The 12721-nt window shown below is 41.5% G+C and overlaps 1 protein-coding gene across 2 annotated transcripts in view; it reads left to right on the forward strand.

Annotated features, from left to right (window-relative positions):
- Positions 1-12721, forward strand: part of LOC117517162 (inositol polyphosphate-4-phosphatase type I A-like) — a 114093-nt gene that overhangs the window by 61050 nt on the left and 40322 nt on the right. For both annotated transcript variants that reach the window (XM_034178088.1, XM_034178096.1), the window contains exons 15-19: positions 4903-5089; positions 6552-6767; positions 7106-7247; positions 8587-8727; positions 12517-12549. In XM_034178088.1, the coding sequence (XP_034033979.1) occupies positions 4903-5089; positions 6552-6767; positions 7106-7247; positions 8587-8727; positions 12517-12549 (719 nt within the window). The remainder of the gene's footprint in view (positions 1-4902; positions 5090-6551; positions 6768-7105; positions 7248-8586; positions 8728-12516; positions 12550-12721) is intronic.

The raw sequence follows: 12721 nt of genomic DNA on the forward strand, positions 1-12721 counted from the left end.
TACAGTTTGTACCATGTTTGGACACTGCATCACTCTTGCTTGCCTCTACTGGTGGTTGGCTCTCACTGCGGTATTGTATCACTTCCTGTTCCGGAGCACAGCGGTGTTTTTCTGTATCTGTTAGCTGTTTAATCTGCGCAGTTAGATTGATCTAGTTATCTAGATTACGATTTGTTTCCCAGTGTAATCTTTACGTGCCTTAACTAAAGCACTCCTTCTGCTGAATCACCTCTAAATTATTTACACATTATTCACTTTGCGTGTTTTAGGAATCCGCTAGGTTAGCGTAGCTACTAGCTCTTAGCCGATTTAGCATGGCGGCTTCTCCTGTCTCTCCCGCACTTTTCTGCTCTGGGTGTGAAATGTTTAGTTATTCCTCGGCCTCCTTTAGCAGTAACGGTACTTGTAATAAGTGTAGCTTATTCGTAGCTTTGGAGGCCAGGCTGGGCGAATTGGAGACTCAGCTCCGCACCGTGGAAAATTCTACAGCTAGCCAGGCCCCTGTAGTCGGTGCGGACCAAGGTAGCTTAGCCGCCGTTAGTTCCCCCTTGGCAGATCCCGAGCAGCCGGGAAAGCAGGCCGACTGGGTGACTGTGAGGAGGAAGCGTAGCCCTAAACAGAAGCCCCGTGTACACCGCCAACCCGTTCACATCTCTAACCGTTTTTCCCCACTCGACGACACACCCGCCGAGGATCAAACTCTGGTTATTGGCGACTCTGTTTTGAGAAATGTGAAGTTAGCGACACCAGCAACCATAGTCAATTGTCTTCCGGGGGCCAGAGCAGGCGACATTGAAGGAAATTTGAAACTGCTGGCTAAGGCTAAGCGTAAATTTGGTAAGATTGTAATTCACGTCGGCAGTAATGACACCCGGTTACGCCAATCGGAGGTCACTAAAATTAACATTAAATCGGTGTGTAACTTTGCAAAAACAATGTCGGACTCTGTAGTTTTCTCTGGGCCCCTCCCCAATCGGACCGGGAGTGACATGTTTAGCCGCATGTTCTCCTTGAATTGCTGGCTGTCTGAGTGGTGTCCAAAAAATGAGGTGGGCTTCATAGATAATTGGCAAAGCTTCTGGAAGAAAACCTGGTCTTGTTAGGAGAGACGGCATCCATCCCACTTTGGATGGAGCAGCTCTCATTTCTAGAAATCTGGCCAATTTTCTTAAATCCTCCAAACCGTGACTATCCAGGGTTGGGACCAGGAAGCAGAGTTGTAGTCTTACACACCTCTCTGCAGCTTCTCTCCCCCTGCCATCCCCTCATTACCCCATCCCCGTAGAGACGGTGCCTGCTCCCAGACCACCAATAACCAGCAAAAATCTATTTAAGCATAAAAATTAAAAAGAAAAAATAATATAGCACCTTCAACTGCACCACAGACTAAAACAGTTAAATGTGGTCTATTAAACATTAGGTCTCTCTCTTCTAAGTCCCTGTTGGTAAATGATATAATAATTGATCAACATATTGATTTATTCTGCCTAACAGAAACCTGGTTACAGCAGGATGAATATGTTAGTTTAAATGAGTCAACACCCCCGAGTCACACTAACTGTCAGAATGCTCGTAGCACGGGCCGGGGCGGAGGATTAGCAGCAATCTTCCATTCCAGCTTATTAATTAATCAAAAACCCAGACAGAGCTTTAATTCATTTGAAAGCTTGTCTCTTAGTCTTGTCCATCCAAATTGGAAGTCCCAAAAACCAGTTTTATTTATTATCTATCGTCCACCTGGTCGTTACTGTGAGTTTCTCTGTGAGTTTCTCTGTGAATAAGATAATTATAGTGGGCGATTTTAACATCCACACAGATGCTGAGAATGACAGCCTCAACACTGCATTTAATCTATTATTAGACTCTATTGGCTTTGCTCAAAAAGTAAATGAGTCCACCCACCACTTTAATCATATCTTAGATCTTGTTCTGACTTATGGTATGGAAATAGAAGACTTAACAGTATTCCCTGAAACCTCCCTTCTGTCTGATCATTTCTTAATAACATTTACATTTACTCTGATGGACTACCCAGCAGTGGGGAATAAGTTTCATTACACTAGAAGTCTTTCAGAAAGCGCTGTAACTAGGTTTAAGGATATGATTCCTTCTTTATGTTCTCTAATGCCATATACCAACACAGTGCAGAGTAGCTACCTAAACTCTGTAAGGGAGATAGAGTATCTCGTCAATAGTTTTACATCCTCATTGAAGACAACTTTGGATGCTGTAGCTCCTCTGAAAAAGAGAGCTTTAAATCAGAAGTGTCTGACTCCGTGGTATAACTCACAAACTCGTAGCTTAAAGCAGATAACCCGTAAGTTGGAGAGGAAATGGCGTCTCACTAATTTAGAAGATCTTCACTTAGCCTGGAAAAAGAGTCTGTTGCTCTATAAAAAAAGCCCTCCGTAAAGCTAGGACATCTTTCTACTCATCACTAATTGAAGAAAATAAGAACAACCCCAGGTTTCTTTTCAGCACTGTAGCCAGGCTGACAAAGAGTCAGAGCTCTATTGAGCTGAGTATTCCATTAACTTTAACTAGTAATGACTTCATGACTTTCTTTGCTAACAAAATTTTAACTATTAGAGAAAAAATTACTCATAACCATCCCAAAGACATATCGTTATCTTTGGCTGCTTTCAGTGATGCCGGTATTTGGTTAGACTCTTTCTCTCCGATGTTCTGTCTGAGTTATTTTCATTAGTTACTTCATCCAAACCATCAACATGTTTATTAGACCCCATTCCTACCAGGCTGCTCAAGGAAGCCCTACCATTATTTAATGCTTCGATCTTAAATATGATCAATCTATGTTTGTTAGTTGGCTATATACCACAGGCTTTTAAGGTGGCAGTAATTAAACCATTACTTAAAAAGCCATCACTTGACCCAGCTATCTTAGCTAATTATAGGCCAATCTCCAACCTTCCTTTTCTCTCAAAAATTCTTGAAAGGGTAGTTGTAAAACAGCTAACTGATCATCTGCAGAGGAATGGTCTATTTGAAGAGTTTCAGTCAGGTTTTAGAATTCATCATAGTACAGAAACAGCATTAGTGAAGGTTACAAATGATCTTCTTATGGCCTCGGACAGTGGACTCATCTCTGTGCTTGTTCTGTTAGACCTCAGTGCTGCTTTTGATACTGTTGACCATAAAATTTTATTACAGAGATTAGAGCATGCCATAGGTATTAAAGGCACTGCGCTGCGGTGGTTTGAATCATATTTGTCTAATAGATTACAATTTGTTCATGTAAATGGGGAATCTTCTTCACAGACTAAAGTTAATTATGGAGTTCCACAAGGTTCTGTGCTAGGACCAATTTTATTCACTTTATACATGCTTCCCTTAGGCAGTATTATTAGACGGTATTGCTTAAATTTTCATTGTTACGCAGATGATACCCGGCTTTATCTATCCATGAAGCCAGAGGACACACACCAATTAGCTTAACTGCAGGATTGTCTTACAGACATAAAGACATGGATGACCTCTAATTTCCTGCTTTTAAACTCAGATAAAACTGAAGTTATTGTACTTGGCCCCACAAATCTTAGAAACATGGTGTCTAACCAGATCCTTACTCTGGATGGCATTACCCTGACCTCTAGTAATACTGTGAGAAATCTTGGAGTCATTTTTGATCAGGATATGTCATTCAATGCGCATATTAAACAAATATGTAGGACTGCTTTTTTGCATTTACGCAATATCTCTAAAATCAGAAAGGTCTTGTCTCAGAGTGATGCTGAAAAACTAATTCATGCATTTATTTCCTCTAGGCTGGACTATTGTAATTCATTATTATCAGGTTGTCCTAAAAGTTCCCTAAAAAGCCTTCAGTTAATTCAAAATGCTGCAGCTAGAGTACTGACGGGGACTAGAAGGAGAGAGCATATCTCACCCATATTGGCCTCTCTTCATTGGCTTCCTGTTAATTCTAGAATAGAATTTAAAATTCTTCTTCTTACTTATAAGGTTTGAATAATCAGGTCCCATCTTATCTTAGGGACCTCGTAGTACCATATCACCCAATAGAGCGCTTCGCTCTCAGACTGCAGGCTTACTTGTAGTTCCTAGGGTTTGTAAGAGTAGAATGGGAGGCAGAGCCTTCAGCTTTCAGGCTCCTCTCCTGTGGAACCAGCTCCCAATTCAGATCAGGGAGACAGACACCCTCTCTACTTTTAAGATTAGGCTTAAAACTTTCCTTTTTGCTAAAGCTTATAGTTAGGGCTGGATCAGGTGACCCTGAACCATCCCTTAGTTATGCTGCTATAGACGTAGACTGCTGGGGGGTTCCCATGATGCACTGTTTCTTTCTCTTTTTGCTCTGTATGCACCACTCTGCATTTAATCATTAGTGATCGATCTCTGCTCCCCTCCACAGCATGTCTTTTTTCCTGGTTCTCTCCCTCAGCCCCAACCAGTCCCAGCAGAAGACTGCCCCTCCCTGAGCCTGGTTCTGCTGGAGGTTTCTTCCTGTTAAAAGGGAGTTTTTCCTTCCCACTGTAGCCAAGTGCTTGCTCACAGGGGGTCGTTTTGACTGTTGGGGTTTTACATAATTATTGTATGGCCTTGCCTTACAATATAAAGCGCCTTGGGGCAACTGTTTGTTGTGATTTGGCGCTATATAAAAAAAATTGATTGATTGATTGATGTTTGGTTGGCATTGAAGTCAAACGTTGAAATATGACCTTTGAACCCAGTGATCTTGGCTTTTTCCAAAGCAAACTCCTTAAAGGCAATTTTGGGATCAGTCTAAGCAAACAACAACTGTGGAGAAATTAGCCGAGTGAGTCATGATCTGACGATGCTGTATGTCTATATTTGCAGTACTGTAGAGATGATGCCAGAGGTCATCATCATACTCTGACACAGACATGTCTTATCTCTCTGCAGCAGTGCCCTGTCCAGCTCACAGTCCATCGTCTACATACCCAACGACATCGTCTGCGCCAAAGAGATCATCGGTCGCATCAACACGCTTAAGACTCAGGTCAGCTACTACGTTGAGAGGCTTTCCCGAGCTGCCAAGGACCGATCTGTCAGCGGGCTGGAGAAGACGCTCACCATTTTGGCTGATAAGGTAAGGAACTGAAATTGGAGTGCTAAACAAATAAAAGTGTAGTTCTGAAAGAACAATGGATATCCATTATCTAAATTTTGTCAAAGATTTTTAAAAGCATCGTTTGCTAAAAAGAAGACAATATTAGAGGCAGTTCTTTATTATGTTTTGTTTTACTTGAATACAGACTTTTAATACCTCTTTCAAGGAGGTTATGTTTTTGCTACCATTTATCTGTTAGATTCTCAGCATATCCTGAAAGAACATGCGTGGATTTCAGTCAGGTTTGGTGGAGTCATAGGCCTTGGCTTAAGAGGGAACCACTTAAATTTTGTGTGGCCCCTGACCAAGGAGCAGAACCTTCCCTTTGATGTTTGATCTCTGACTCAGATGTCTTTAATCCCAAATCAAGGTTTATAATTAGCATCAAAGACAAATGACCAGGATGAAAGTTCTGCTGCTAGTAATTACATTTTAATTTGAGTGATTAGGATCAAGGCAGCACAGTCGATTGGTGGTTAGTGCTGTTGCCTCAAAGCAAGATTGTGGGGTCGCTTCCCACCTGGGGCCTTTCTGTGTGGAGTTTGCATGTTGTGTCCATGTTTGCTTGAGTTTCCTCTGGGTGCAACAGTTTCCTCCCACATCCAGACATGCAGGTGCAGTGAATTAGAAACTTTTTAAATTGACCATAGGTGTGCGTGCGGATGTGAATGTGTTTGTCTGTCCACGTTTCCCTACAATAGACTGGTGTCCTGTCCACGATGTACCCACCTCACGCGCAGTGACTGCTAATATAGGCTCCAGCACCCCGTGACCCTTAAATTGAGTAAGCGGGTATAGAAAATGGATGGATAGATTAGGATCACAGTTCATCCGCCAGGAATTAATTTTTAATTTGAGTGATTAGGATCAAAGTTCAACTGCCAGGAATTAATTTTTGAGTGGTCAGAATCAAAGTTCAGCAATCAGGATTTAAGTTGAGAAATTATGATCAAAGATAAGCAATCACAACCAAAGATGAGTGATTAGGGTCAAAGGTGACTGATCAAGCTTCCATGATTGTCCAGCCATAGCTGGACTTTGGAAAAGCATCTTTACCAAAGTCCGGCTATGTTCTGATACATGAATTACATTGATATCGGAACCCGATACTGATATTGGTTCGGATCAGCCCCACCCCTAGTAAAGATCCAGGACTGGTCTTAAATCATAGTGGTCTAAGGGTTGGACTTTGGTTTTGGTGCTTACCTTAAGGGACTATGAGGCCATGGCTGAGGTATGTGCCCTGCCATTCTATTTTAGAATTTTTTTTTGGAAGGATTAGGTGCTCTCGATACTGCTGGGATGGGCTCCAGCCCACCGTGACTCTTAATTGGAGTAAGCGGTTGAAGATGAGTGAGTGAGTGAGTGAGTGAGGTGCTCTGGATTAACATTCATTATTAGATGCATAAAAATCAGGAGCCAAATTCTTCTTTTTTCTCAGACTCGTCAGCTGGTAAATGTGTGCGACTGTAAGCTGCTGGCTTCAGCCATTCAAGCCTTGAACGCAGCACGGCCCGAATACATTGCTTCCAAAGCTTCTCCTTCTGCTGATTCAGAACAAGTAATCCTCCGTAACGACCAGGACACGCTGCTGGCCAAGTGGAGCGGCAGCAACAGCCGGTCCTCACTGCATGTGGACTGGCACGAGGAGGACTGGGTGAGTTAACTGATTAGGAGTCATGAAAATGATGCCGTTTCTGATGAAGGTGGGTGACGTTAAAACGTCCCTGTCGCAGCCACAATGTTGCTCAACATCCACATCAAACACACGCAGAGACAAGAACATTTATTTCACAGAATCCACACCGAAAGGAATGTTAATAATCCAGACACAGGTTCATAATTTAGGGTTTGATATTTTAATATATATGCAAATATTAAAGCAGGTCTTAAATTTGAAATGCAGTGAATTGGTGAGTTTCTTAATGAAGTTTTGCCCCCCCCCCCAAAAAAAAAAAAAAAGATATTAAAACTGTAATTTATTTCTGTCTCCAGGAGAAGGTGTGGATGAATGTGGAGAAGTCTCTGGAGTGTGTCATTCAGCGTGTTGATAAGATGCTTCAGAAGGACAGGAGACCCAGCGATAGCAGTCAGGATAGTACCCAGACTGACCTGCAGGGCGGCAGTACGAAAAAAGGTAGAGCGCACTGCACCACCTGTATTCTGTGCAGCTTGTCGCCACTGAGTAACATTAACGCTCTGTTTAGATCATTCATGTTTCATTTTGAATGCTTTATTCTACATTAATTTGCTTTTGTGGAGTCTCTTAATAATAAAGAATAAATCAAAATTAAAAAAAAAATTCCAAATTATTAAGGTGAAATCTGTGATGACATCTATTTATTAGACTGTAAACATTGAAAGTATATTTTGCAGGGAAAAATAAAAGCTGATTTATTCCCGTGTCAAATGTGGATATTAACTGCAAAAGTACATCTGTGCCATAATCACATGCTTTGTTCCAAAAATCCAACCACACTGTGACCAGTGCAAAACCATGAGCTGTGATTGGGCCATTTGATAGTTGCTGATTCTGTCAGATGACAACACTGTTTTCTGTTTGTTTAGAAACTGGTGCTCAAGTAGCTCTCACACAGGAGGCGTGTGTGGTGTGTTAGTGGCAACCATTAGCGTGGTGTACTCGTCAGCACTTACTGCCAACACCGGCAAGTGGCAAGTGCTGGTGTCGCCTCCCGCTTCCCGGTCACTGTTTAATCAAGTGTCTCTGCCTCATGTGTTACACAGAAGCATAAGTCAACATTCGATAAAATTCACAATGAATTATGGCTGGAGGATAAAACAGTCATGATAATGTACTAGGATAACATACGCATCAATAACAATGATAAACTTTGGGAATATATATACTGTGAACTGCTTTACCGGTGGTCAAGAAAGAACTGGGGGGGGGGGGAGAGAGTGGGGAAGAGTTGAGTCACCGGCGAACACAAAAACAACTGTGAAATCGAACCTTCATCATCCTTCAAAGTTGAGGAAATTGTTGCCAAACAAGGTTATGTCATTAGGCTATTGCAGCTGTGTTCACCCTTTTAGCAGGATGACAACATAGATACTGTTGAGCAAAACCCATTTTGGGAAGGAGAAGTAACGATAGCCATCCTCACCTTTCACAATAAAAAAATCTGACACATGCACTGCAGTGGCAGCACCAATAACATTAACAACATTTATTTGTGTAGGATTTTCTAACCTTATATGCAAAGTGCTTTTCAAAGTAAAATACAAAAAAGAAAAAAGACAAAGGCTTAGTTGATGAACCCACTAGTTCCTTCAGGTTTCAACCATTATCAGGATTGTCTTCAAACTGGCAGCATTATTAATTAAATGATATACCATGATGAATATCTATCAGTCAACACGGGGAAAACTGTGATATTTGTTGTCTTATTGCTCAGCCCTACGTTTAATAATGTATGTTTGGTGAATAAATGACATCTGTGTGTCGCTGTGATAAGATAATGGGAAGCCACGAGCCTACTGGATCAACCCAGGGAATGAATCGTGGAACTCCGCAACACTGTTGTTGTCATCATCATCGTCATCCTGTGTGCTTGCACACTCGTCTGCATATCCTCCCAGCGCCGAGCAGGAATCCTGTACGTTTATTTCATTTCATCTTCTTTTTTCAACCCTTCATCTGGCCAATCTTATGTTCATTTTAGTTCAATTTTCAGCTGATTTAGGTTTTTTTTTTTCATTCTTTTTTAAAGCTTGACAGCTACAATAACCATCAAGTCAAATGACATACGTAGAAAAAAATTATTTTCCTGCATCATCTTCTTTGTACTTTTCATTGCAATCCCTTTATTTTTTTCTGAAATTTGTTTGTAAAGTAAATTTAGTTTTCTTTACCCACATCTGTCAACTTTTGTTGACATAAGAAGTCGGCTCTTTCTTAACAGCTCCTCCTCCTATATTGCGATGAAGTACGTATCTCGTGTTGAGGGTTATGTTTTGTGCACCATGTCTGTTGCCCATCTTTGTTTGTTCCTAGTCCACAATGTTGCACTCTTCAGTCGTGCACAGAAGCAATTTTTTTCCTAGGTTTTCTGTGCCAGTACAGACCATGTTGCTTGTGTTAGAGCTAAATGCATTCAGTATGTCAAGTTTGTTTTAATGTACACTGTACCGGACCAGGGTGAAATGTCTGTCACGGTAAATCGCCTGCAAATTATTGAAAGGTGGACAGGATGGACAGGAAGACCAGCACCCATGTCTGATGTCTGCAGTGTCAATAAGTAAATCAAAGTGTATTAATGCTGTCAGTGTGGGGGTTGGGGCTGTCTCTAACTTCCTCACTGTGAATACTGGTATTCCTCAGGGATGTGTTCTGGCTCCTGATCTGTTTGATTGTCAGTGTCAGCTTTAGCACATTTAAAACAGCCATTGGCCTCCCAAAGTGCTTTACAATAAAATAGGCACAAAAATACAAATACGAAAAGCAGTAAAAATAATAAAAGCCAAAAACACTAATACACTGAAATAAAACAGATAAAAAAAAACAAAAAACAATAATGGTGGTTATACTCAGCCAAAGACCAAGGTGAACAAGTGAGACTTAAGAAGCATTTTAAAACTGGAGAGGCTATTCGCAGCCTGCACAGTGAACAATAGCAGGTTCTACAGAGTGGAAGCCACAACCGCAAAGGCTCAATCTCCTCGGGTTTTTAAGAAGGATTGGGGAACGTCCAAAAGCATCTGGTTCATCGACTTAAGGGCTCTGGAGGGTTGGTGCAGTTGAATAAAGTCAGACAAGTATTCCAGAGCCAGCCCATTCAGACACTTAAAAAAAATGAAAGAATGTTAAAATCAATCCTGTACCTAACCTAGGGTAGTTGTAAAACAGCTAACTGATCATCTGCAGAGGAATGGTCTATTTGAAGAGTTTCAGTCAGGTTTTAGAATTCATCATAGTACAGAAACAGCATTAGTGAAGGTTACAAATGATCTTCTTATGGCCTCAGACAGTGGACTCATCTCTGTGCTTGTTCTGTTAGACCTCAGTGCTGCTTTTGATACTGTTGACCATAAAATTTTATTACAGAGATTAGAGCATGCCATAGGTATTAAAGGCACTGCGCTGCGGTGGTTTGAATCATATTTATCTAATAGATTACAATTTGTTCATGTAAATGGGGAATCTTCTTGTCTCAGAATGATGCTGAAAAACTAATTCATGCATTTATTTCTTCTAGGCTGGACTATTGTAATTCATTGTTATGAGGTTGTCCTAAAAGTTCCCTGAAAAGCCTTCAGTTAATTCAAAATGCTGCAGCTAGAGTACTGACAGGGACTAGAAGGAGAGAGCATATCTCACCCATATTGGCCTCTCTTCATTGGCTTCCTGTTAATTCTAGAATAGAATTTAAAATTCTTCTTCTTACTTAGAAGGTGTTGAATAATCAGGTCCCATCTTATCTTAGGGACCTCATAGTACCATATCACCCCAATAGAGCGCTTCGCTCTCAGACTGCAGGCTTACTTGTAGTTCTTAGGGTTTGTAAGAGTAGAATGGGAGGCTTTCAGGCTCCTCTCCTGTGGAACCAGCTCTCAGTTCGGATCAGGGAGACAGACACCATCTCTGCTTTTAAGATTAGGCTTAAAACTTTCCTTTTTGCTAAAGCTTATAGTTAGGGCTGGATCAGGTGACCCTGAACCATCCCTTGGGGCAACTGTTTGTTGTGATTTGGCGCTATATAAATAAAATTGATTTGATTTGATTTAACCAGAAGCCAGTGAAGGGAAGAGAGCACCGGAGTTATGTGTTCACACTTCTTTGTCCAAGTTAGGAGACAAGCTGCTGCATTCTGCACAAGGTGCAGGTGGTTAAGCTCTGACTGATCAATGACAATATACAAGGAGTTGCAATAATCAAAGCGAGGTGTAATAAATGCATGAATCGCTTTTTCAAGATCTTTCTGGCTTAGATAAGATTTAACTTTGGCTAAAAGCCTCAACTGAAAAAAGTTGGACTTAACCACTAAGCTAACTTGTTTATCTAATTTTAATTCACCATCAGTAATCACACCAAGTGTCCTTGCATGGGATCCTATGTAAGGTGCTAGTGGACCTAGGGAGCTGGCAAGGACCTGAACCAGGTCAGGGTGACTGAACAGGACAACCTCTGTTTTGTTTTCATTTAATTTTAAGAAATTTAACACCATCCACATTTGAATATCACTGATGCAGTTAAGCACAGCCTGAAGAGAATCTTTGAAAGGGGCCTTCAACAGCGAATATACCTGAACATCGTCAGCGAAGTAGTGAAAAGGAATATCATGCTTCCTAAAAATCTAAGGATAACATATAGAAGGAGAACAATAGAGGGCCAAGAACTGACCTCTGGGGGTCAGTTCTTAGGGGATTTCATGGACTTGGTGTTGGGTAGTGTTGTGGAAACCACTGAGTGCGTGTGTTTTTCAGTGAGGAAAAGATTACTGATGCTGACTTCATGGGTGATACTGGAGCTCTGGGTAATCTGTGGATCTCCTGATTGCAGCCCCTGACAAGTTGAGTGAGGAGTCTGTCTGCTTTTGTGATGTCCCACATCATGTCTAAGATCCAGGCTTTCAATGACTTCCAGCACTCACTTATAGACACATTATCTCAGAAATGAAATTCATGTCTCTGGATCTTCGGGCTTTGAGATCGAGAGACCTTTGGTCTTGGTGCTTCCTTTCTTGTGTGTGGCTGTCAGACCTAGATGCTAACCAAAGGCAGTGACTGAATAGCTTTGGTACTCGGCCTCTTTTGAAGGTCTTTGGGTGCCATTGGAGTATTTTGGTGGGGTTTTTTTTTTTTTTTTTTTTTAACAATTTGTGTGCCAAATGAACAGTTCAGTGTCATTTGCGTTGTGAGATAACATAAGTCATAACATTTTGGCTGTGGTGCTTCTTTGGGTATGAGCCAGCATTCAGCCCACTGTTGAGGACCGCAACATGTGATTAAGGCCAAGGGAGCACTTCCTATCACCAGACTGTGACAGATAGATGGTTATTTTTGGGTGATGGTCTGCGGGGTGGTTGCCATACAAGACTTAGGCCAGTTGCATAATGTGATGATGTGCATTAAAGTTCATTAGTGCTGCTGCAAATAATGGCATATTTGAGAGATTCATCTGTATCTCAGGTTTGTTTTCCCCCCAGAGTAAAAATGACACACTGCAGTAATAATCTCTGTCAGAGGGGAAAAAGCCCCATCTCTTCACAGAAGAAATCCGAAGAAATCCAAAAGCTGCTCTTACGCACCCATGTTTTTATTGGGGACTTTATTTTGACGGCTCTTTCGCCCTGGTCTGCATGTTTCTTTGTGTGTCTGTGCTATTGTTTGTGGCTTACTACAGCACCCCCTAATCATGCATGTTGCACCTCCATCCCCTCTTCCAGATGAAAGCTCCAGCATTGAGGAGGTGTACCCAGGTAAGCGCTGCCTCCTTGTACACGCTTGTCTTCTTTCCCCATCTCTTCAGTCATGCTCATGTGATTTGTAGAAAGTTTAAAACAGGGAGGAAAAACAATGATCATGGCATACATTCATTTTTAAAGAAAGAGTTGTGAATAATTCAGCTGCAGATTATATTTTTAGGCCAAT

The sequence above is a fragment of the Thalassophryne amazonica genome, chromosome 1 (genome assembly GCF_902500255.1).
Source record: "Thalassophryne amazonica chromosome 1, fThaAma1.1, whole genome shotgun sequence".
NCBI lineage: Eukaryota > Metazoa > Chordata > Actinopteri > Batrachoidiformes > Batrachoididae > Thalassophryne > Thalassophryne amazonica.